Raw genomic sequence first — 27,688 nt, forward strand, 5'->3', positions numbered from 1 at the left:
CACACTGTTTCATTAAGTTTAACATACCCCTTGAGGTATCTTTATCTCCATTTCACTCATTTAGGTACTAGGCTCACAGATGCTCAAAACATTCCCAAGATAAGAGAGCCGATAAACAGGATACAATCCACAATCCCACTGAATAGCACTGAGCTCTTATGCTGGCAGCTTGCACAAACAGATGTTAAGAGAAAGAATCCCCACTAAACTGGTTATTGTATTTGCTATACTTTCTCGTTTTATTTCTATATTACAGCTGTGTCCTTTTCCTTTTAAGAACACTTTCCTAAGGGCTCACTACCAGACGTGGCAGTACTTCCATGTGTACTGGGTCTGTCTGCATGCAGAGCCTTGAGCCTCAGTGTGAATGAGTCTCCTTTACCACTGCTGACTTGATTCTCTTGCACGCAGATTTCCACATTCATTGAAACCTTATACTTTTAAGGCCACTTAAAATCTATTTTGGACAAGACCGAATACATAAACAAATAAATGTGAACTGCTGACTTAGGTACGTGGAGAATCACAAGTACTGGGGTAGAGGCGATTGTCCAGGGATGGGCAGTTAAGATAAGTGAGGGGTGAGGTGCCTAACAGAGAGAAGAAACAGAAGGCAACGAGTGGGGAACTCAGATGCCACTGACTGGTGTTTCCAACTTAATCATTACAGTTCAACCTCACATACCATTTCTTGAGCTGCTACTACTTACTGGCAGCCTTCTGGGTGCTTACACATGACATTTTCATAATCTCCTTGAACAAGCCACTGAGATAGCTATTAATGCTCTGTCACACCTGTGGAAAAGGAGAATCATGGCAATCAAAGAGCTTGCCCCCGCATATCTAATATCCTGACTTTTCCAGTTGCTGCCTGAAGGCTGGACTTACAATTAGCCTACATCACAGAGCTAAAGGGGCAAGGAATTAGTACAGTAAATGCCCTACATATGAACCTTCAAGTTTGCGAACTTTCAAAGATGCGAATGTGCATTTGCATGTCCAATCACGTAAGTTAGTTCACGTGTCTGGTGTACACTGTCATATGGGTGCATCCCCTACAAGTGGTCGTGGTTTTGCGTACCTTACTGTACAGTACTATAGAGGGTACAGTATCTTTATTTCAAGCCCAGGATGTCTGGAAGCAAGCGTAAAAGCAGCAGTGATGCAGCTGGTAGTGCTAAGAAGAGATCTGCAACGCAGGAAATGGCAAGGGGATTTTCTTTATTTGAGGAGGCACTGTTAGTTTTTGAGGAACAGGACCTGAACGTAGAACAGTACACGAAGGTCACAGCAGCCATTCAGAATGCAATCCAGTGCTACCATGTCATCTATGACGAGAAAAAAAGAGCTACTCCCCAGACATCACTGGACCGTTTTTTCAAGGGGGTAGACAGAATTGAATCCAGCAAGGAACCAGAACCTGTGCCATCAGTGTCAGGCGTTGAGTGAAACTGCAGCTTGCCCTCCATCTCCTATTGCTGACGATCCTTCAGCTCTACCATCTCTCACCTCCTCTCCCTCCTCCAGTCAGTAACTCTTCCTGCCTGTTCACTCGATGCCAGCCCCTGTGTGCCAGCTGTTGTACTGTACTACTGTACTATTCAAGGTACTATACTGTAAGATTAAAAAGGGTTTTTTTTTTGCGTTTGTTTTTTAATGTGTTATTTGTGTGAAAACTATTATAAACCTATTACAGTACAGTACTATATAGCAGATTGTGTTACTTGGAAACCTAGGCTAACTTTGTTGGACTTACAAGCAAACTGGACTTACGAACGCGTCATATGTAGGGGACTTGCTGTATAGTCACATTGTGAGGTATAGTGGGGATTAGAACTTCAATATATGAATTTAAATGGAACACAATTCAGTCTGTAACAACTTTTGTAGCCTAACATCTGGGTTTAGTTGGAGAACATTCTATGCACAGTTAAGAAGAATATATATTTTGCTGTTTTGAGATAAGAGTGCTCTCTACCTACTTGTTAGGTCTAATTGGTTTATTGCGTCATTCAAGTCTTCTGTTTCCTTATTGACCTTCTGTTCGTTCTGTGCTCATTTTTTCATTTTCACACTGCATTAGTTTTCTTTTCTATTTATTTCCTCTGAAGACACTCTGTAATTTTGGTGGGAAAAGACTGGCTGTCATAACAGGAAGATAATCCCACCCTATAAGCAAACCTTCCACCTTTAGCATTGCTTTACTCCTAGGAATTTCTTCATTTCACAGAATCCCAGGTGGCAAAGATGGAGCAGGAACAAAAGCAGCTGTGAACAAGCCTGAGGGCTCTACCTCGGCAGTTACCACATGTGGGTTACACTGAAAACCAGACCAGCTGACAGTTTCTCTTCGGGCATCATAGTCTCTCTTGTGTTTACTCAGGGATTTAGGTATTGCTGGTGTCGAGAAGGTACTGCTGACTGTGCCATCAAAATCTGCCCCAAGTCCCCCCATTTTACTACATGGTGCCCTAACTCACTTGTTTCCTCAAGCCAGAAACTCAGAGGAATCTTGTTTCTTGTCTTTCCTTCACAAACCACATCAAACCCATCAGCACATCCTGTTGCTGCCAACTCTGAGATACATACTGAATCTACTGTTTACCATCCTAGTCCAAGTCATCTTCTTCCCTCAGACTTGAGCTACTCCCAAAGTCTCCTGGATGCCTTTACTGCGGCCTCCTTCTAAGTTATCCTGCACAAATTTCAAACTGTGAGTAAGATCACATCCTTCCTTTCCTAGACAGCAGGGAGGATTTAACACAGCAGCTCTCTGACACTGTACACACGTTCTCCATCCTCACTTGCTGCCACTCCTGCTGCAGAATTCCCCTTCACCCATACGCACTATGTATATTCCTGCATACACCATGCCACTCTGGCCTCTTGTTCTTTGCTAATTCAGTCTCCTCTACTGCAAATGCCCTCACAGCCCCTTCTTTGGTTCTTTCCAACTTAGCCTTCATAACTTAGATAGAGAATCAGCAACTCCAGGAAGCTACCTCAATCTGCTCTCTCCCCAGTATACACACACACACACACACACACACACACACACACTCTCCCCTACCGAACTATCAGTCACGCTTACCTCTTCACTGCTCTCGCATCCTTTGTACAGACCTCTATTATTATACTTCCTAGAGTCTTTATCACATGTTTATTTTACCTTTCTCTTCCACCATAAAGTGAGTCCCTTAAGGGCAGAGATGATTTGTCGTTCATTTTGAATACCGTTTACCCATTATTTAGCACAAGGTTTATTATACAGTAAGTAAACATCAAAAAATGCTTCTTAGCGAATGTACAAATCAATGAAATACACTGATACATCCTCTCATTCAAACGGAACATAACAAGACTGACAACATCTTGATGATTATCTAATACTCAACATTAATCATATAGTTATTGAATGTCTACCATAGGCCAAGCATTATTCTAGTCACTGGGAATACAGTAGTGAAAAAGTTTTGATTTGGAAGTTATAGCCAATGCAACAAGACATGAAACAGGTAAAGAAGCATAAGTATTAGGAAGGAAAAAACAAAATTGTTATCATAAGTAACGTAACTGTATAAATAGAAAAGTTTTACTATACAAAACAGATATATGAATTGATAAGAATATCCCTTGGACCCCAATGAATATATGAGTAAAAGTTAAGAAAAACAATTTGCAAAAGAGAAGCTGTCATCAGTAAATAAATATAAGAGAAAGTATTCAGTTTGACTAGCAGCAGGTACTCTACTATGAGGTTTATAGTTTACTTAACTGTACCAAGAAATCACAGCAGTAACAGCAACAACAAAATGTATACCCTTTTGGGATTGACCCATATACACTACTGATGCTATGTATAAAATAGACAACTAATGAGAATATACTATATAGCACAGGGAACTCTACTTACTGCACTGAGGTGACCTAAATGGGAAGGAAATCCAAAAAAGAGGGGATATATGTATATGTATAGCTGATTCATTTTGCTGTGCAGTAGAAACTAACACAACATTGTAAAGCAACTATACTCCAAAAAAATTAATTAAAAGCAAAAAAAAAAAAAAAAAAGGTATATCCTTTAATCCACTAAAACAGTTCCTAAAATCTACTCTGAGAAATAATCTGAAATATGTAAATACGTATATATGAATATCTATTAAAGAGTTATTTATGTTAGCAAAAGAATGGATATATATTATATGCTGAGAATATGGAAAGAGTAAAGAAATTATAATGTGCAGTCATAAAAATGTTGACGGTGGTATTGATGTGACTGCTGAGAAACTGTCAGCAGTGGAAACGGCTATAAGCTTTACAAGTTATTATGGTAACAATATACTGAGAAGCACAAAACCCACATTCAAAGGCGTCAACTGCATCAGAAGTCAGGATCATGGTCACCTGGAGCAGGAGGGAGAGGAAGGAAACAGGAGAGTGTTGCAGTCTCAGGTATGGACTGCATTCTATTTCTTGGACTGGACAGAAATGTATTCACTTTGTGATTACTTGATGAAATGTATACTTATAATCTGTGTATGATTCTATATGTATATTACATTGTTCAATTTAAAAATGTATTTGAAATTTAAATAAAATAAAGTAATGCAAGTTACCCCTCTGATATCCTCAGCCTGTTTGTGGAAGAATTTAATTAGAGACTGATGATCACTCACTATGGACACAATGAAAAGATCCCTCCTCTGGGGAAGAAGTTTAACTTAAAGATCTTTAAGTTGAATTCAAACCTAAGAATTTAACAGATGAATGAAACTTAAAAACTGTCAATAAAATTAACAGCCCTTAAAACAAGTCTGCTCAAACCTTCCCTCTTCTTTTGGTGGTAAAAATTAATACCCTATACAGAAGAAAACAAACATGGTATCCTCAAAAATAATTTCTGATCCACTAATGACCACTTATGCCCCTGAAGATCAAACCCTATTATGTCTTAATTCATGATTTTTATCCCCCTAAAGTAATTAGCAAAGAAGTATTAAATTAATGTGTATTATTCTACTGTCACATAATCACTCTTACTAAAATTATATTTCTAAGAAAGATAAAAACAAAAACAGCCAGATTTCATAACAACACACCACTTCAGCAGGAATCCTGATGTGCTTGTTTCTCCCTCACCACCTCCCCACCCCCGCCAAATTATCAAAAATCTGCTACCAGAAGTACAAACGAGCCATCAGAGACAGTTCAGAGCTTCTGTTACCTAAAATCTATGTCGAATCCTGGCTCCATCCCCTGGCATTACTGTATAATAAAGTGACAAAAATGTTCCTGATAAAAATGTCTTCTGAGACAAACTCACAGTTGGTGACCGTGGGGATCGGTTCTCTGCACTCACCAGGGAGGGTAGATACGGATGATGTCTTGTGGAAGTCCCCTGAGGCAGCGTGCAGTCTCCTTGGCGAAGAGAACCTTTAGGCCAGTCCCAGGGGCCCCACCCTGAGAAGAGCTGTCAGCCTGCAGCTCCGATAACTGCTCACACATTGCAACTTGGATGGTGCATTCCTCATGAAGCTCTAGAATTTTCACAGTTAATATACCAGATTTTATACCTAGAAGGTGAAGAAAAGAACAAAAGCAAAAATGAAGTCTAAAAGACATATGGTCCAAGTGTGAATAAAATTATCATGAAAAAGAGAATCACTTTCAGATAGCTTTCTTCACCTGGAGAAAATGGTCTATATATTGATACTTTGCAAAGTAAAATACAGACTCTAACATGCTCACGGTAACATCTTTTTTTTTTAATCAATATAACCTGCATGTTGCATTTAATATATACATTTTAAGCAACATAAGAAACAGTTTTCTATCATAAAGAAACAGTCTTGCACATATGGAAAACTCAGATCCATCACTTCACAAGGCATGTTTTCACTCCAAAACCTGAACCCTTTCAAACATCACAACAAAGGGAGTATGACCGGGTCCTCTCCACCTCATGCCCTGCTTTGATTGTCTACTTTGAGACGACGCAGCATGACTGGCCGGCTGCAAGTATTCTCACGATCGTGGACGTTCCAAGTTGAGGATTTCTGTGGACTGATGGGAGTTAGGGCTCTAGATTTAAATGGGTGGAATTCGATCTGGATTCAATCACTGGCTCTCTTATTAATTAAGTTGGCCAAGTTACACAGCATTTCAACACCTCATTTTTCTCATGTGTAAACTGGGGATCAAGCCACCTGCCTCGATTAACATTTTTAAGAATTAAATAAGATAAAGTTGAGAGTGTGCATAGCCTATAACCTGGAAATCCCAGCTATGTACCCAGGAACTCTGTCACATGCATCAGGAGATCTAGACAAGGCTGCACATTTCAGTGTTGTTTGTAAGAGGAGGCAACCCAGCATCAGTCCATAGCCAATGGGTAAACTGTGGTGGGTTCATGGAAGAGACACTCTACAGAAGCTTATGTGAATGGACCCGATCTGTATCTATCAGCTTGGAGAGACCTCAAATACAAGAGGGGTAAACAGATATGTACAGCCTAACACCCATAATGTTATTTTTCTTAAACACAAAGACCAATAAAATATTGTTACAGATACATACGTCATACAAGTACATAAATACGGACTAGCAGGACACACAGAAAACTCGCTGTAACTGTTGAATCACGCGAGAAAGAGGAGCGTGACACAGCAAGGGAACCCAGGGGATTTCAGACTTATCTGCCGTATTGTTTGTTATAAAAATATGTGAAGCAAAAATGACAAAAGATTAATATGTGTTATTAATTCTAGGTAGTAAATACACTTTTTTTTAATTACTCTCTGCTTTTTAGTTAAAAAAATAAATGAATTAAATGAGATAAAACCTAAGTGTCAGGCACAGTGCCTTGCTAATAACAGACACCAATATGACTTTCATTACCACTTTAGCTAACTGGTTAACAGTGAGTATAAAAATTAACATTTAAACAGTACCAGCGCCTTAGTTATATAGTTTAATTTCGTTTCCATTTCTTTCTCCCTTTCACTTTTCTCTACTCATTTTCCCCTGGACCCCAAGTTTTCCATGCCCTCCTCTCTCTGAGTGCCACCAGCAAGTGTTCATGTATGAAGCAAGGTCATGGCATCTCCCCAGAGCACTATCTGGAACTATGATTTCTAAGTATGTGTCTATCGTGAGACTGTTTCTTAAGGTAAGAAGGAAACAGAAGGGGGAAGGATGTGACCAAGCACATCCTAAGCTGTGCTGGCTAAGCTGCGCTGGTCACTACGGGGAGTAAAAACACACTTTAAAGAACGGCACTGCCTAGGAAGCGAAGACTGAGTCTGCTGTGCCACGACAGGTGACTTTTTAATAAAAAGTAGCTCACCCTCAGCTGGTGAACAGGAAAAGAAGTCAGGATATGTGGGGGTCACTGCAGTGAACACACCGTTTTTCCTGGGCAGGGCAGCAAGGCAGTGGGCGGAGTTAAGTTCACTGGCAGCAAAGGGAAAAGCCCTAGTGTTAGGGACTGCACTAGCCACAGGCAAATTTCTGGACATATTTTAGGAATTTTTAAAACTTTTACCTGTACTCAGGGGTTACCCCCAACACTATCCTCTGCCAGCGGCAGCAGCCGCTGTCCAGAGCCCCATGGCCCGTGCTCTCCAGCACCCACTGTCCTGCCGGAGTTCAAGCGGCCAGTGGTGCCCGGGCAGCACCGTTCTCCCTTCGGGTAACCAATCACTGTCATGTGCGGCTGATGACCAAGCGATGTAGGTTTTCAGTGGTCCGCCCCCAACCCTACAGTCCACACAGACGCTGACAGATCTTACAAAAGGCAAGACACTACAGAAACACATAAACAGTATTGCAGCAGAAATACCTATATATCTATGATGAGTCACACTGCTACTGACTGCAGTTTCTTTGAAGATTTTTATGAGAACGCCTGACAATATCTAATAACTATGAACCCTGATTTGACCATCAACACAGCATGCTTGGTGACCAAACAGGTCTGGGAGTGCTACCTTGGATGCACACAGGGCTGCGAACAGCACTTCTCCACCAAGCACCGTGAAGTCCCTCCCACAGGACGTGCTCCCACACAGGCCTGAGGAGAAGCCAGTGGTCTGCCTTCCCTGCAGAAAGTAAGCAGCGTCATCTCCTCCTCTTCCTCTGAGGGAGAAAGAGCCTGGGACAACCCAAGACAAGTTATGCATTCAGTGCAAGCTTTCAATCTGAGCACAAGAGATACTGGTTTTACAAACGAAGAAGACTGTTTTGCAGTTAGATGGATGAAACATAAAAGGCCATTCTGTGACAGTGGGGCAACATTTTCCATAAATGCTGTGAGACTCAGTCAAAGTTTCATGTTGTCAAGGAAGTGTCTCCTGAATCTCAGCCAGAGGCAACTATTCCTTCCCTCTGAAATCCTCAAATACCTTATCTACACTTACAAGTATCCTCCTTTTTAAACGGAGATCGTATCAGCTATAGTCAAGAACACTGCAAACACTGAGAGAGAGAGAGCACAGAAAGCCTACAGTGCAGGGCCCGGTCTGTCACCCATACAAAATAATGGCTGCCACTGTCATCAGTCACTGTCACAATACCAACTTTTCAAGGCATTTTCAAATCTATTATGGTACTTGATCCACAATAACCCTATGAAACAGGTAAGGAAGATATTAATCTCCCTTTTTGACAAATAAGAAAACTGAACAAGTTAGTTGCTCACATGACTTTCTTAAGGTTAGAGAGGATTACTGGCAGATTTTATGCTCACAACTGAGTATTCTCACAAGTCCTATACTTGCAGTGTCTCGAGGGTAAATGGCAATTAAAGACAGGAAACTGAGGATGCTTTTTTTCTCTATTTTATTATGCTAAAACATTGGACTTGTTTAAATGTTAAAAAAAAAAAAAAAAGAAAAGAAAAAGCACACCAGGTTGAGAAATGGACTCAAGTGAGGCTTATCGTTGGTTGGGCACAGTCAGGATTTCAACACTGAAAAGGAAGAGTATAATTTGACAGAAACCAAACGCTGAGGAAGAAGTGCCCCGAAGACCAAATGGAAAGCACAGATATCAACACAGCACCAAAGTGGTTAAGACACAGGAACAGACGATTCACAGAGGAAATACACCACAGGATCTAGTAATTTCTATCCATACATATGCCGAGCAGATGAAACACTCTGTAGTCAAAATGGCAAATAGTGAACTTAAAGGCTAACATTTGATGAATAAATGCATGAATGACTGGGTGATTTATTTTATCAGCAAACTGCTCTAAAAAATAAGTCTTTGATTTTAAATGAGCAAGAGGCCACAAAAGAATCGAGCAAGTAATATAAGAACAAAATATACTTTTGATTCCTGGCTTAAATGACTTATTTGAAATATACAGGTGGCTAGGGTCCATTTATACGCATGTTAATTCCAATCCTCCTCAGTGGGTTATGTTGATGAATTAATATATATTGTGAGGAAAGCATTCACGAATACTTATACAAAAAATACTATACAAGAAATTAACAAAAACTATAAAAGAAAGTACCAGGTGAAGCAAGTTAGTACGGGGCGAGAAATACTGAAATCATCCTCCTATAGAGACAGAAACATCTGTAATTTTTTATCATGAAATACTTTTCATAATATAATTGTTGCACTAACTTTAAGTTGTTCCACTTAATTATGCAAACGATGACCACAGAGTAATTTGGGATCTTCCCTGTATTATTCCTCTCTTTATCTTCATAGATATTCTAACAGGCTAATCCATAAAGTGTCTTGCTTTAAAATATATGCCCTACTATTCTCTGAAACTGGTACTTTTTCTCTTCTTCAGGCCAAATCATCAACAGGTGCCCACCATTACTTTTTTCCTCAGTCCTCACCCATCATGTACACACACACACACACACACACAAACACACACACACACACACACACACACACAAACACACAGATTGGGGTAGGAGGGCAAGACAGCATAGCAAGGGTCAGGGATGGAGATCAGGGGAGTTTAAAGTTCACCTGCTTCCTGTGCAGACAGAGGAGCAGGGGTGTGTGTGTGTGCGTGTGTGCGTGTGTGTGTGTGTGTGTGTGTTAGGGGCGAGGGACAGGGGATAACAGTGGTGTCATGATATCAGTGTTGGATTTATTAAAGCTGAGATACCTCTTAGTTATTACAACAGCCTGGCCCTAACTGACCTCCGCAGTCTGGTACCTGACTACTCTGCCCTAACCCAAGGCCCTCCAGAGTGGCCCTGTGTACATGTAAATTTAACGACAGCCACCTCTGTTCTTGAATCCTTCAGGCGCCAACCACTGAGTAATCCAGACAACTGTCCACTGTTTAGAAACACCTTTGTTACCAGTTACTTCTCACTGCTCTACCCTCAAATTCCACAGCTCTACTCAAGTATCTTTAAATTGTTTCTATACCCATACTTTAAGAAAGCATTTCATCACCGTCTCCCAGGTGAATTCTCTAACCACAATTCCCCTTTTCCATTCAGCAGGGTTTATCACTCTCTTTTATGTCATCACTGTACGACTGTACCAAGATTTTAACACATAAAATGAATAATTTGGTCTATTAAATCATGAACTCTGTGCTGTACTTGGATAAATACCAACAAAATATATATGAGCTGAATGAACTCGAATAATACAAACTGATGTAAAGAATTTTGGGGACTATTTTTCTGTTCTTGATTTCACTGCCAACCAAGATGGTTTTGACCTACCTCCCTCACCTCAATTGGTTTTGATATTTACCCAAAGGATGCAAAATAAACTGTAATTCAAGTGATGCTCCAAAAAGAAAAATAAACAGTACAGTCCAAAATCAAATCCAAATGATGTTTTTTCTATTCACTGTATTGTACCACTGGTTTTTTTTCATTACTATGCACTGAAAGTTGAATTGTACTTATTTGTACACAATTATACTATCTTTTCTTTTGAAAGGTTACAACTATGCTTAATTTTACCAATGATCCCAAACACCCAGCAATATTATGTGCCTGTGAGTATTCAATTAGTGACTCTCTAATTAACTGCATTATTATATTATTATTAATGCTTGGTACATCAAAATTTTAGTTTCTGAGGAAATGTTGTAAGCTGCCATGAGATTCATTTCACAGATAATTTCACAATAAAATTCATAAAGCTCTAAGCAGGAGGTCTAGATTATAATACCTAAAAACTAAATTCTGAAGAAATTTACATCTTTACCCTGTAAAAGCACTCTTTGTTTAAAATTTATGCTCCCCCATAAAATTTTAAGTCATCTGGCAATGATGAACAGACACATTTCTTAACCACAACTGCTTACTGAACTGTAAACAATTGTGCTTTCACTTCTTGATTCTACATTTTTTTTTTTTGGCCTTTTCACCCAGTTTAAAATATTCTCTGCCAAAAGCCACAATAATTCTAAGCATGAAACAGAAATCCGAAACCCAACTCTTAAAAAAAAAAAGACGAGACAACACTAACCAGGAGACTGTAACGTTCATCACAGTCCCCAGCAATGAGAACAAGCAGCACTTAGCAGAGCACGCCAGCCACCTGGGATCACCGTGTCACAGTGCTATCACCAGGCCTGCCACCATGACTTGTTCTGCAGGGGTAGCCTGTATTGTTCCGTAGAGGGTGAATGGGCAATAGAAGGTCCCATTTTTTAAGAAATCCAAGTAAGGAAAAAGCATACAAAGGCTCCAGGAAGGCAATAGATCCCTAAGCAAAGTTCATACAAAACCAGAGAAGAGGGAGTACTCTGGACCGAATGTTTGTGTCCCCCCTAAATCCGTATGTTGAACCCCTAACCCCACAGTGTGGCTGTATTTGGAGATGGAGCCTCCAAGAAAGTAATTAAGGCTGAATGAGGTCACCAGGGTGGGGCCCTGACCTGACAGGATTAGCGAGTATCCTTAGAAGAAGAGACACCAAGAGATCCCTATATCTCTCTGCTGAGCACAGAGGAAAGGCCATGTGAGCACACATCCAGATGGCTGCTGCCTAAAAGCCAGGAAGAGGGTTCTCACTAGAAACTGACCACGGCGGCACCTCAATCTTGAACTTCCAGCCTCTAGAACTGTGAGAAAATAAATGTCTGTTGCTTAAGCCCCACATCTATGGTCATTTGTTATGGCAGCCCAAGCCGAATAAGACAGATTTTGGTACCATGAAGTGGGATGCTGCCATAATAAATACGTGAAAATGTGGAAGCAGCTTTGTAACTGGGTAATGGGCAGAGGCTGGAGGAGTCTGGGGGTGCTTGCTAGAAATATGGATGTTAAAGGTGATTCTGGTGAGGTATCAAACGGAAATGAGGAACAAGTTATTGGATACTGGAGGAAAGGTGATTGCTATGGACTGAATGTTTATGTCCTCCCCCAAATCTATATATTGAGACCCTAATCCCTAATTTGACTGTGTTTGGAGGTGGGGCCGTTTGGAGATAATTAGGCCAAGAAGGTGGTGCCCTCATGAATGGGGTTAGTGCCCTTATAAGAAGAGACACAAGAGAGAGGATCTCTCCGCTAGCATGTGAGGACACAGCAGAAGGCAGCCGTCTACAAATTAGGAAGAGGCTCTCACCAGGAACCAAATCAACTGGTACCTTGGATTTGGACTTCCCAGCCTCCAGAACTATTAGAAATAAATGTCTGCTGTTTAAGTCACCCAGTCTATGGTATTTTTACTACAGCAGCCCAAACTAAGACAGCAATTTTTATTATAAAATGGCAAAGAGCTTGGCTGAATTTTTTTAGTGTTGTATGGATGATGAAACATGTGAGTCGTGAGATTAGATAGTTATAAGAGATTTCTAAGCAAATGTTAAAGGTACGGCCTGAGTCCTCCTGACGTCTTACAATAAAATGCAAGAGAAAACAGATGGACTGAAGAAGGAATTGTTCTGCAAAAAGGAAGATTTGTAAAATTCTCAGCCTGTTCATATTGCAAAAAAATGAAAAAGCATGTTTGGAAGAGGATGCCAAAGGTGTAGCTAAACTACCACTCAATAAAGAGATTATGTGATTACAGGAGCAGAAGCACTGCCAGTCCGAACTGAAGGAGACACAGACCAGAGGAAGTGAAGGAAGGCTGTTAGACTTCCCACAGGGCAAAAGAACCAACCATTCTGCTAATGTGCATAGTCCTTCAGACAAGGGAAGGATGACCCTAAAGGCAATCCAGAGATCATAAGGGCTGGCACTCTCGCCACAGGCCCGGGGCAGGGCTGATAGTTCTCCTGGGTTTCAAAGGGTAGGGCTGCCTCTAGGGTTTGGGCGGGCGAGGCCGCCCCTCCCTACCTCGGGGTGGTGCCTCTGCAGAGAGCCTTGGGTGAGGCCCAAGAGAGCTGGGGCGACACTGCCCTCCAGTGGACCTGGAGGCCAGAGCACGGAACCAAAGAGCATTGTCTTTGAGCCTTAAAATCTACTAGAACTTCCCTTGGTAGTTTTTGGACTTGCTTGGGACATATCACCCCTTTCTTCCTTCCTGTTTCTTCTTTTTGGAACGGGATTGTCTACCCTGTACCTGACCCAGCATTGTATTTGGAAGCACATAACTTGTCTGCTTTCACAGGCTCACAGTTGTTGAGGAATTTTGCCTCAGGACGAATCAGACCTGAGTCTCACCCATATCTGATTTAGATGATATTTAGATGAAACTTTGGACTGTACAGTTGATGCTGGAATGAGTAAGACTTTGGGGGCTGCTGGGGTAGAATGAATGTATTTTGAATGTGAGAGGACATGAATTATGGAAGGCCAAGGGCAGAATGTTATAGACTGAATGTTTTCGGCCCTCAAAATTCGTATGCTGAAGCCCCCCCCCAACCCCCCAGTGTACCTATAGTTAGAGATGGGGCCTCTAAGGAAGAAACTAAAGTTAAATGAGGTCATAAGGACAGGGGCACTGATTCCACAGAATTAGTGTCCCTACGAGATGAGAAACCAAAGAGCTGGATTTCTCTCTCTTCCTCTCTCTCTCTTTATGCATGAGCGCACAGCCAGATGGCAGCTGCCGACAAGCCAGAAAGAGAGCCCTCACCAGAACTAGATCATACAGGTACCCTGATCTCAGAAATCCAGCCTCTAGACCTGTAACCAATAATGTCTGCTGTTTAAGCCGCCCAGTCTGTGGTACTTTGTTATGGCTGCCCAAGCTGAGACAGGGGCTTATAACACGTTAAATTTCCCAAGGTGTAAATGTAAAATAGCTAACTAGTGGGAAGCAGCCGCATAGCACAGGGAGATCAGCTCGGTGTTTTGTGACCACCTAGAGGGGTGGGATAGGGAGGGTGGGAGGGAGACGCAAGAGGGAGGGGATGTGGGGATATATGTATATGTATAGCTGATTCACTTTGCTATACAGCAGAAACCAACACACCATTGTAAAGCAATTATACCCCAATAAAGATGCAAATAAATAAATAAATAAATAAATAAATAAAGTTCCCCGTGCTATTCAGAGAAAGAAAAAAAATTTTTTTTCCAAGGTGTGGTGTGTATGGGACCACCTAGTGTGCAAACTGACCCCTTCCACTCTGAGTACAGACTAAGAAAGGTCTTCTTTATTAAAAAACTTCCATATTTAAAAAAAGACTTCCAGTACTTATTTCATAGTACTGCAGGTAATATTTTTGGCTCAGAAAACAGGATTAAAATGGTGTCCAAAAATCACACTGAAAACAACTTTTAAAAGGTCATATGGGACTTCCCTGGTGGCGCAGTGGTTAAGAATCTGCCTGCCAATGCAGGGGACACGAGTTCAATCCCTGGTCCGGGAAGATCCCACATGCCACGGAGCAACTAAGCCCGTGTGCCACAACTACTGAACCTGTGCTCTAGAGCTTGAGAACCACAACTACTGAAGCCCACGTTCCCTAGAACCTGCATACTGCAACTACTGAGCCCACGTGCCGCACCTACTGACGCCTCCGCGCCTAGAGCCCGTGCTCTGCAACAAAAGAAGCCACCGCAATGAGAAGCATGTGCACCACAATGAAGAGTGGCCCCCGCTCGCCGCAACTAAAGAAAGCCCACACGCAGCGACGAGGACCCAACGCAGCCAAAAAAAAACCCAAAAGTACCTTAAAATGGTCATATGGCTGTTAAATATCCCTATTTTTATAAATTTAACATCAGCTGAAAAGTAAATAAATGTGATGAGAAAAATTTTAGGAACCCAATTACAAAATAACAAATTACTAATTGCGGATTGTTAGTAGAGTCCTCTAGAATTTAGAACTCATACCCACCCTCCTCTAAGCAATCCTGAAGAAGGGCAGAATTGCATGTGCATCTGTAGAGAAGAGCATACCCACCGCCAGGCCAACACAGTGTAAATCTTGTAGCAAAAAGAACTGAAGATACACTTACTGATGTGCTGATAGAATCCAGGGTGTCCCTACTGCCATGTTATTCTTATTTATTTATCTATCTATCTATCTATCTATCTATCTATCTATCTATCTATCTATCTATCTATCTATCTATCTATTTATATTTTGGCTGTGTTGGGTCTATCTATCTATCTATTTATTTATTTATATTTTGGCTGTGTTGAGTCTTAGTTGCTGCGCGCTGGCTTTCTCTAGTTGAGGTGAACAGGGGCTACTCTTCGTTGGCGATGCGCGGGCTTCTCATTGTAGTGGCTTCTCTTGGTGTGGAGCACGGGCTCTAGGCGCGCAGGCTTCAGGAGCTTTGGCACGCGGGCTCAGTAGTTGTGGCGCACGGGCTCTAGAGCGCAGGCTCAGTAGTTGTGGCGCACGGGCTTAGTTGCTTCGTGGCATGTGGGATCTTCCTGGACCAGGGCTTGAACCCGTGACCCCTGCCTTGGCAGGCGGATTCTTAACCACTGCACCACCAGGGGAGTCCTGCCGTGTTATTCTTGATACTTCCTCCACTATCAACCCTCAACCCCCTCTCACTCTCTAAGAACTATTAATAAAGGGTATTCTAGTGAAGAACTTCTAATTCATCAGTTAAGTCCATTTAAATTAGGTCAAAATAGGCAAAATCTACAATTAGGCAGAGCAGTGCACATCCCAGTAGGAGTACAGTGAATGCACAACCACTAAAGAAAAGCAGGTATTCTGGTCTTGGGTGTTATCTCCTTCCAAGGACACTGTAACAAACACTAACAGGGAGGAGAGGGAAAAGAAGAGAGATTAACTTAAGGATTAAAATGAGATGATATCATAAAAGTTATCATTTCTCAAAGGGCGTGCAGGGAGAGACCAGAGAGTGCAATCACAAGTGAAACACTCAGGGACCCTGAGGGGGAAGCACTCTGAGAATGACTTTACACGGGAACACTGGACAGGGCCAGGTAAAAGAGCAACACAGAATCCCAAAGTAGAAATCACCTAAGGGTTGACAAAGTCAAATTTTCTCAGTAAAGAAACAGGCACAGATCAAGTGACCTGCATGGGCCTTCACTTCCAGCAGAGCTGGGACCATTTCTGCACTCTGGTGTCACGTGGAATTTTAAAATTTACCACTGACACCATTTATTTACTTCATAAACACATCCTGAGTCACCAGGCATGGCTCAGGTTGCTAGGTCAGCCCTACACTTCCTTATAGCACTTTGCAGAGTTAGGATTTACCTATACTTTATATAATTACAATAGGATACCAGAAATATAACTACAAACAAAGAAAAGTATACTAGGCCTAGTGGTCAAGTATATGTCATGAAAGACACAGGTGATACAGGAAGGAGGTATGTAGTGCTGTGACGGGTGCAAGGTGGCACAGCAAGGGGTCGGGTTGTGAGAGATAACCAGTCAGGTAGGCTGGGACCCTGACCAAGAATGCTCACCAGGGACTTTAACGGTGATGGATATTTACTCTGACACAAGAGGCAGTCAATGGAAATTTTTTAAAGCAGACAAGTGATATCAGATTTGCCTCTTAGGGTGATGACCCCGATAGTCTGAAAATGAGGAAAGGGCAGAGGCAGGGAGACCAGATGGAGACTGACACAGTAATCCAGGCCCAAGGGAACAGGGGCCTGAACTAGTGGTTGATGGGATCAATGGAGAGACTGACTTGAGAGACAGTTCTAAGGTAGAATCACTAGCATCTAGGGACTGGACGGATTGAAAAACTGTACAAGAAAGCCCAATTGAAGACGGTGCCGTTCATGGGCCAGGGCAGGCAGGTGCTGGGGCACGCGGAGTCCGCTGGGTCTGCAGGACGCTTAGGTGCAGGCGGTGCTGAGGCTGGGCCAGGAAAGGCCACAGGACAGACTTACCAGACCGCCTAGCAGTCGTGGGGGAGGTGGCATGGAGACCCCAGATTACCCAGGAAGGGACACAGGACGAGAAGAGGGCCAAGACAGAAGTCTGAGGAACACCTGTTGACGCTAAGCACAAAGTAGGAGTCAACAGAGAACCAAGAAGGAAAATGAACATGGAAGGAGGCAAAGCACGAGGGAGACTGTCCTTGAAGAAAGGGCAGCCAGCTGTGTGCCGGCTGCGTGAAGACAGCGATTAGGAACGAGCGCTTCTGCACACTGGTGGAAATGGAGCAGCGCCACGCTGGATGGAAGGGGTGGGCTGAAGGTGACGCCTCTTTTAAATCACTATCACAATACAAATGCAGTTTCCAATACTTCATAAGGCATTTTAATAATCCAAGGATTTATTTATTCTGTTTGCAGGCTGGAAAGTTTTCTCCTTTGTAACAAAACACTTTAGCACAGAGCCTCTTCAGGAAGACGAGCAGCCGCCCACTCTTAGACCACCTTCCTGCAGCAAGGCTCGCGCCTCCTGGCTCGCTGGAGTGGCCGCCCGGTCTGCCCACACTCCCCCCCACCATCTTCCCTCACAGACAACCAAAGTCAAGTCTGGGCTTGCACTTGCAAGCAGGCTCCTTCAGGCACCAGCGTCCCAAGTGGAAATTATAACCCCTCTGAAAGTAAAAATGAGCTGAAGGAGTGTGGAAAACTAGACTGGTGAAAGGTTAAGATGACTGACACACACAAGATTTCACAGCATGGACAAAGGCCAGTGCGATACTGAACTAGGCTGGAGGATAAAAATGACAACTGCTTGAGCGAGCCAAAGCAAAGCCTGCCTTGCCAATATCAACACTTTTCTAAAGGTCAAAACCAGAATTTTGAACATATAGATAATTTCCGTCATTAATGAGGTCCCAATTTAAGTCTATGAATGAATTTTTATTCATTGAACCACATGCGGAATTCAACGGGAACCGTGTTTTACCCACTATATAATTCATTTAGAATGGGCTAACAGTGCAGTCTTATTTTTGGATCATTTACAACAGAAAACAGAAATGAAGATTCTTTTAAAGCTCAGATCTATCAGAAAACAATCTGTAGAATTACTATTTTTCTTTTCATGTAGAAAGAAATGGAGAAAGCACAGATTAAATAAATTTAGAGGGAACCTGAAAGCATCATTTAATTCTGCTGTATCACCAAACCTCATTTTATATATTTTTAGACAGAAAAACTCATAAGAATTAAAAATGGATGTGGCAGAAGCAGCCAAGGGGTGACAGATACGTTAGCTGGAGAGTTGAGTTTGGTATTAGTATCCCTTCCTCTGTTCCTCAGGTCCCATCATTATTTTTAACATAATTATGAAATAACTTGATATTATGAAAGTCACATATGAATTCTTTATTCTTCTGTTAACTTATACTTAAAATGATCACTGGAAATTATAGTCATTTGGGACATGAAATCACATCTCTAACAGTGGGCAAACTAGTATCATAGTTTGTTTCCTGACATAAATAACTCAAGAGTATTAATGTGAATTCCTCCTGCCCATGACTACAAAAAACAATATTAAATACCACTGCTGTACCGAAATGTGGGTCTGGATATAAAAAAGGGGGGGAAAATAAAGCGTAGACCCTAATTGGCTTTCTGGTTTTACTGGTCAGAGGGGAGCTGGAGATAATCCAGAGGCAGCTCCCTTGACCCAGAGGAAAGGGGAAGTTAAAGAAAAGGAACTGCACGGAACCTCTCCAGCAACCTGGGGCTGACCCACACTGAGTAGGTCACAAGCAGTGTCCCTTCACTTGAAGCAAAGGGTGGTTAAGTAAGGTAGATCAAGGAGTTTAAGAAAACATTTTAAATGAGTTTTCTAAGACTCTGAACTAAAAAACTACAACCCGCTTCATGTCATTCTCATTTCATAAATCTAAACAAACACGCATTGTTTTTAAACTCGTCATATTATGTCAAAAATCCCATGTCCCTTACATACACTACCAAATGTAAAACAGATAGCTAGTAGGAAGCAGGCGCATAGCACAGGGAGATCAGCTCGGTGCTCTGTGACCAGCTAGAAGGGTGGGATAGGGAGGGTGGGATAGGGAGGGAGACGCAAGAGGGAAGAGATATGGGGATATATGTATATGTATAACTGATTCACTTTGTTATAAAGCAGAAACTAACACACCATTGTAAAGCAATTATACTCCAATAAAAATGTTAGAAAAAAAAATCCCATGTCCCCACAGAAACTAAAGATTTAAAAGGCATAAAATATTGACAAAAATCAGCCAAATTAAATGAACAGCTAACCACATGCTTCACGTCCTAGCTTTAAACACTCAACATTAGAAGACTTAGACTAAATCATGTCTTTTTAACAATTATTTTTCAAGTAATTGAGGGATCTTAGTTTACCAACTAACTTGCTTTGGTAGAAATAATCAGCCTAACATTTCCTAACCCAAGACACTCTTTAATTATGAGAAAATACTGCATCAAAGAAATTAAGAAATTAGGTAATTAATAAGGAGACACACACATATCTCCACAAAATTCTTGGCTCTTCTTGCTCCACTACTGTCACTGTACAGAAAATGCTGGCCCTGCTGTTCCTGCTTCCTCTCTTGACCACTCAAGTGGGGAGTCTGGAGCATGACCCCATTTCAGGGGGCTCCGTGGCCTCAGAGGAGCCCCTGAAAAGCAGTGAGAAAGAGGCAGGGGCCAGATTTCTGGCTTCGAATTCCCAACAAGTCCGAGTGAGCCCCACTCCACGGGTGCCACTACTCTGGAGGTTAGAAGCTTCCTGTGTGTCAGGGGCACAGCAATGCCCACGTAAGGTTCATGCAGGGAGAGAAGGGCCCCAGGAGCAATGCCTAGGGAACCCGCTGTGGCCTTGGAGACGGAAACCAAGCCTCTGAGTGCTCACAGCTAACCATGCTCGAGGGCAAGGGCCAACTAACACTCTGCCTTGTGAAAACTGTCTCACTGGAAAAATCAGCCTCCTTATTGAACTTTTCACATCCTGACACAAAGGTATAAATTTTACTACTTCTTGAGGAAAAGTCAGGGTGGAACTCTCTACCATTTCACATTTTCCTCCCTTCTCTAATTGTGAAAATAATACATTTGATTTTAACAAATTTCTTCTTTTATAAGAGGAACATTTTTTTAAAACCCTGTCCCAACACCTTTTCCAATGATAACCTTTGTTAACAGTTTTCTACAATTTATTTTATAGTATTTACTAAGACTTCCAAACTATTATATAATGTGAAGAAAATCTAGGGATACTTGCTTTACCAGTACTTGTTAAGGTATATATCTATGTTTTCTATATTATCTTCTTCGTGATATATTTCAACACAAAATAATAATAATTTAAGAAAATCAAATATTCACGTGGTAAAGGTTCTTCAAATAAAAAATCTGTTGCATCCTAGATTTTCCAAAGCTTTAAATTGTACTTTATATTTCTCTGCTTGAATAAAATGTATACCAAATAGACTGCTCCCTATTGAATTTCAATAATAACCTTTTAAAAAAAACCTTTCAATTGTAATGATTTTGTTCAAGTGGAAAAATATTTAAAATATGGGCTATTCAGGTCAATACATGAAAAGATACTTGACATCATTAATCATTACAGAAATGCAAATCAAAACCACAATGGGCTATCACTCCACACCTGTCAGAATGGCTATCATCAAGAAGATAGATAAATGCTGGTTAGCATGTGGAGAAAAAGGAACCCTTGTGCACTGCTGGTGGGAATGTAAACTGGTGCAGCCACTGTGGAAAACAGTAATGGAGGATCCTCAAAAAATTAAAACTAGAACTACCATATGATCCAGCAATTCCAGTTCTGGGAACACATCAGAAAGAAATGAAAACACGATGTCAGAGAGATAGCTGCACCCCTATGTTCATTGCAGCATTGTTGACAATAGCCAAGATATGGAAATAACCAAAGTGTCTATCAATAGATGAATGGATAAAGAAAGTGTGAGAGAGATATACATATATATTTATATACTACATATATATAAAATATCCTAGTGTGTATACATCACACACACACACACACACACACACACTGGAATGTTATTATTCAGGCATAAAAGAGAAGGAAGTTCTGCCATTTCCAACAATATGGATTGACCCTGAAGTCATTATGCTAAGTCAGAGAAAGACAGATACAGTATGATCTCACTTATATGAGATCTCACTTTAATCTAAAAAAACACACATACAAAAACAAAAAAACCAACAAACCAAACTGATAGAAAAAGAGATCAGATTTGCAGTCACTAGAGGCAGGGTTGGGGGAAGGGGCAATTGGAGGAAGGTGGTCAAAAGGCACAAACTTCCAGTTCTAAGATAAATAAGTACTAGGGATGTGCTGTACAGCACGGTGACTAAGTTAAGGCTGCTGTGTGGTAGGTACGGAAGTTGTTAATAGATCCTGAGAGTTCTCATCACAAGGGAAAAAGTCTATTTTTTCTTTCTCTTTTCTTTTGTATGTATATGAGACGATGGATATTAATTAAACTTGTGATGATACATATATGTATATCAAATCATTATGCTTTACACCTTGCACTTATAGTGATTATATCTCAATAAAACTGAAAAAAATTGTATCTCGATAAAACTGAAAAAAGATAGAAACAAGAAAAATATGGGCTATTCAAAATCTCAGTTAAATTATAATTTTTCTTGCAAAAATTAATAAGTAACAAAACCATTGTTCCATAACTCTTTAGCCACATTTCTTTGATATTCTGCCCTGGAAACTAGACAGAGACTGGAGGCATCCACTGTAAATGTGAAGCTCTCCTCCGCGGCCTGTCCAGCAGAGCGCCCCTCCACAATGCCTCACAGATCCTGCACTGTGCCAACCTGTACCTATATTTTTCCTTGGCTTACCATCTCTCTCACTCAACACAATGCAAGTTCCATGAGTGTAGTGGCATGGTGTACATCGTCTGGGACACAGCAGACTCTCAATAAACACCTGTGGAAGGAATAAACGAAGGACGAACTGTCCAGTTCCTTGCCTGTGCCTCTCTCTTGCCACCATCCCATCTCCACCACCAGATTCTAAGCACCAGAAAATTAGCAGTGAGGGAGAATAACATTTATTTCATATAACTAAAATTAGCACAGAAATATGGGCACATAAAAAATGTCCCTCTGCACAAGTGACGTACATGACAATTTCACAGAAAAAGACACTGAAACTGCTTGGTTGCTTACCTTCTACAATACAACCTAAAGCAGAATCAGTGTTTTCTTTTTTTTTTTTTAATTTTTTTTAATTTATTTATTTATTTTTTTTTAGTGTTTTCTAATTAGCTAATTGAAGTGACCTTAAACACCCCCCCCCCCAAAAAAACAGCCTTTTGTTTATCAAGAATAGGCAGTGAAAAACTTAACATTTAAAGAGTGAGGCCCTGTCTCCTGCCTCCAAATCAGCCTTCTTCACTTAACAAATAATCTCTGACTCTAGGGACTAGAAAATAAAATGTTTGGATACTTTTAGGATTCGGAAGGCATAGTGCAGTTCCACAGGATTGCTGTGAGAGCTGTGTGCACTCCTCACTCAGGGCCTGACAGGAGGTGCATTCAGTGGGAGCCATCACTTGTATTATCTACATCAGTCTAAACCCCAGTGTCTCACCTACTTGCATCATCTCTGAAAAACTTTCAAGTCTGGCATCCAGAAAGGCAAGGAGAAATTATAAACAGCAAATTCTCCCCTCCCCTGAATTTAGAGATTGTTCTCTGGAGGAGAAAACAACAACAAATAAAAAGCAAACACCCCACAAAACAACAACAAAAGCTTTGGCAGTGGAGTGTGTAATAAACTGTGGCACTGGAAAACAATAAGGTAGTGAATGTAATTTTGAAAAAATCACGGTGGGAAAAATAAGGAAATAATTATTCTCTGGCAGATAGGCAGCCTTGTGTGAATTTACTGATATTTTAAGGAAACTCAGTATTTCATCTAGGTGAGCCCACAGGGGCTGTTTGCCAACTATATGGGACACCCAAGGGCTGGTTAGCAGTGCATGCGGACGCAAGATTTCCCATGTGGCTGTATCAGGATGCTGGTGAGCAATGCTGGCAAAAGGCACGGACAGAGGTATTTACAGTATTTTGTGGCCTACACTTTACAAAGTTTCAGCTGACCACGACTCAGTGGCAAAATGGTAAAAAAAAATTAAAATCCTTTTAATCCAAAAGCTATTAAATGCTAATGCCAATGTGAATAACTAGGTTCATGCTTTGCTCTGATACCACCAATCTAAATTCAAGGTGACACACTTATTGCTTTTGAAACACATACACGTGCACAGAAACCTAAAGCACATCTGTCCTCACAGGCCAGAGCTCACACACACGCACTCAGTGAGCACTGCCAACATGTTCAATGGCAGCAAGGTGAAGGACAAGGAAATCCAGAGAGAATTCTGCTTTGGATGACAGTAAATGCTACTGCACTTCATTGATTTCCCTCCTTTCTTATCCACCCCCTTCTTCTTTCTGAAGTTTAGAGGGAACTTCTACGAACAAAAATCTTGTGAAAAATAATTTATCTCAAACCCATCATTTTTTTTGTTTCACTTCTTCTTTCTTCTTTTTTTTCTCTTTACACTCTTCCTGAACAGTATAAGAAGTTCACTGTTTTTTTTCATCCAAGAATATCTGTAACTATTATTAGTCTTAAAAACATAGATATCAAACATATTGTGAAAATATTTGTTGCACTGTTACTAAACAGAGGTCAGACAAAGGAATCATTACACTCACATCTACAGAAGTCGGGCACAACACGGGCTCATGTCCTCAGTGCCTGGATCTGCCTTCCCAGCAATCTACCCAGAACAAGATGGGCCACGATCACGGGCCACCAAGGGAGACTGTTTGATATAAATCTGACTCTGCCACCTGCTAGCCAGAACACAGGACCCTGCCTGTCCAGATTCTCTCCGTCTCTAAAATAGGATCAGAGAACCTAACTGGAAGGTCTGCTGTGAGGATTAAATGAGATGATAAACATGTGAAATACTCTGAATATCACTTAATAGAAACTGGCCATTGCCATCCAGGTAAATGGCAAACTAGTGTTGGAAAACTGTTTCCCCTCAAATAGGAAGAAGAGAAATAAAATGGTTCCTGAAAAGAAATCTAGGAAATATTTTTCTCTTGTTTCTATAATCACAATTGTCTATTCCACAGCCATATTTTAAATTGCATATTTGCAAGGCATCACATTGGAATAAAATCCAATAGTGGCCTCCAAGCCCTGAGTGGTCTACCCTCTGCCTTCTCTTCACTGTGTTTCATCCAACACACCCATCTATATTGGCCTTCATGTGCAGTACACATGCTTCTCTCTGTTCTTTCAAGAGCAAAGCTCAATCTCTCCTGAGTGTATCAAAAAACAACTACAACAAAAACCAAGAAAACAGGCACACATAAAAATTTACTCAAGTTTGAAGAACCTTGAGATGTATGTCTTTTATACTGAAATGTACTAGAAGGTACTAACAAGATGTATGTCTTGAGATGTACGTCTTTTATACTGAAATGTACTAGAAGGTACTAACAAGGTAAACAAAACTGATTATTAAATGGTATAAGTAAGAGTTATAAAACAGCCCAGAAAAGTAAGCTATCCATGAGGGAAGAAAAGAAGAGCTGAAATCCACAAACTAAAGGTGTTAAAAAAATTTTTTTCTTAAAGCCAGAAACATGTGTTAGAGATACTCACTGAAATATTTGATATTAATATGCAATGTCTTACAAAACTAGACAAGCACTTACTATAACACCCAGCAACTGCACCCTTGATCATTTATACCAGAAAATTAGACACCTATGTTCACTCAAAATCTTGTTCACAGCACCTTTATTTGTAAGGTCCAAATGTCCCTCCACAGGTGCACAAAGTGTGGTACATCCATATCACAGAGTAAGAGGAACTAACTGCTGATATACACACAAACTTGGATAAATCACAAGGGAATGGTGTTGAGTGAAAAAAGTCAATTCCCCAAAGGTTACATACCATATTATTTCATTTATGGAACATTTCTGCGATGACAATAGTATGGAAATGGTGAACACACTGGTGGTTGAAAGGCATTAGGTGGGAAGAGGTGGCTAAAAGGGAGCACGAGGGACCCTGATGATGAGTGTCTTGTATCTTGACTGTGGTAACAGGCACATGAATCTACCCAGGTGATAAAATTACATAAACAAAACACACACACACGAGTGCATATAAGCTGGTAAAGCCTGAATAAGGTTGGTGAATTGTATCTGGATCAATTCCTGGTTGTGCCAGCGTACTAGGGATAGGAAAAACGTCATCCTTGGTGGAACGAGGTGAGGGGCACAAGAAGCCACTGTGTTATTTCTTAGAATGGCATTAGTTTAATGTGAATCTACAATTATCTCCAAATGAAAAGTTTTTTTAAAAAGGCAGAAAGGTATGTTGAAGACATCCCCTCAAATATCTCAAGTTAGTAAGCGGGCTCCATGTCCCTGTCAACTGTGGAATAATTAAATAATACTCCTCAAATATAAGAAACTTGGGAAGAAAGGCCTCAGGCTAAATTATTACAATTACAGATTAATTTTGTAAACCATAATTTCTCATATCTGAGGGACATAAAGGTAGACTCAGTGAGATATACTATACTTAATATTCAGAACAAAAACCAAGATGTGGTTCATAAATTACTACTAACTCCTAGATTTCTCAAACCCATCAGAAGGAAAAATCAAGCCCGACACAGTCCCCTGGTCATTCAAAATTAACCAAAGCTCAATAACGCTCTTGAGTCTGAACGGAATAAGATGGGATTCTGACTGTGGTACGGTGCAAACCCAAAGGTACATCCACACCCTAAGGGGAGGAGGAGTTGCTGCTCTTGGTTGCTTCTGAACTTCCAGATCCGGCAGCAGTGAAACCAACCTCAGAATGACAGTGCTTCTGTGTCTCCACAGTCTATCAAGTCCCAGGGCCATCCTAGAGCTGCACATCCTTCCCATGCAGTTTGATTTATTATTAGCACAGTTCATAAGGCAAGGGTCTACAGTTATACTCATTTTTGACAGGGAAATTAAGAGGATTGGAGAGTTTAATTACAGAGATATTTTAACAAATCCATCACTGAATTTCAGCTGTTTACTAAATTTTAGTTCTTGGGATTGGGGAGAGAGGGAGTTACCTCTACTTAATATTTGCAAGTTTTTCTCTCATTTATTCAGTTGCTACACACATACAGAAATGAGAAAAAACTTTTCTTATGTTGAAAGAAGAAAATTCTTCTGCCAGGCCACACAGGAAACAAAACACCAAAGAGTGAAATGTTCTTCCTAATATATGTTTATAATGAGTTATATCAAAAGTAAAGAAAAAGACACAACTTACTACAAGACATCAAGGGGAGGATTCACAGATCTGAAAAATAAATTCATCTAAGAGACAAACAAAACCCAAATTCCTAAATACAGAGACTTCTAACAGAAAAATCTATTAGAGATGGTCGCATTCATATTTTCAAATTAATGGATTAATTTTTGGCTCTGGTTTTTTGTTTTGTTTTGTTTTTGTCTTTTATTCATGGTATAATTAAATACCATGAATACCTTCTATTCCCAAATTAAAGAAGGGAAAACATAAGGAACATTCCAAATAAGCTATTTGGTGCCGATGAGCCAAACAAAAGGTCATCTTTTCCCTTTGGTCCAGGCACCCAGGCACACTAGTTTGTCTTGGTATTTTTCTAGTCCAACCTCCAGAAGACACTCTCTCAGCTCTGTGCTTGACAATTTGGTTAATTCACTGTAATGTTGCAACTCATTAGGAGGGTCCTGCATCAATTTAGTGAGACTAGGATTTTGGTACATCACTGAGCTTAGTGTTGTTTATTAAATGTTTGTTTCAGGGGTGTGTGTGTGTGTGTGTGTGTGTGTGAGTGATATGTGTGAATGTCGTGTGTGTACTGGGAGATGCCGTAAGATGTACTGTTTACTGTGGGTCACAGTCACAAAAGTCTGAAAGCTACTGGGACAGAGCAAGAAAAAGGTGTAATATAGAACTGTCCCACTCAGATCTTTGGGCACCTAGAGAAAAAGGTGTAAAAATAGTGATGATCAACTTCATATATTTTAATGTAAAAATACTTTTAACTGGCATTTTCTTTACTCACAGATGCCAGTGCAAGCCTTACCTGAAAGTGTCCTTTGGTAAGAAAGATACTGATGTCTCCACAAAGAAATGGCAGATCTCTCTCGATTCTGCAGTCCATTTAGTCTTTCTGCTAGCCCGCCTCTGTTCAACAAATTATAATGTATTAAGCTTAGTTAAAAGAAAAGCTTCAGAATAGTTGGTACATTTATATTTTATACCCTCCAATCAGGGACA

General features: G+C 40.8%; 1 protein-coding gene across 2 annotated transcripts in view; it reads right to left on the reverse strand.

Annotated features, from left to right (window-relative positions):
• SPIDR (scaffold protein involved in DNA repair) overlaps nt 1-27,688 on the reverse strand; it is a 229,963-nt gene that overhangs the window by 186,442 nt on the left and 15,833 nt on the right. For both annotated transcript variants that reach the window (XM_036829918.1, XM_036829919.1), the window contains exons 2-3: nt 27,495-27,595; nt 5,360-5,573 (exon numbers count right to left, since the gene is read on the reverse strand). In XM_036829918.1, the coding sequence (XP_036685813.1) occupies nt 5,360-5,573; nt 27,495-27,595 (315 nt within the window). The remainder of the gene's footprint in view (nt 1-5,359; nt 5,574-27,494; nt 27,596-27,688) is intronic.

The sequence above is a fragment of the Balaenoptera musculus genome, chromosome 17 (genome assembly GCF_009873245.2).
Source record: "Balaenoptera musculus isolate JJ_BM4_2016_0621 chromosome 17, mBalMus1.pri.v3, whole genome shotgun sequence".
NCBI lineage: Eukaryota > Metazoa > Chordata > Mammalia > Artiodactyla > Balaenopteridae > Balaenoptera > Balaenoptera musculus.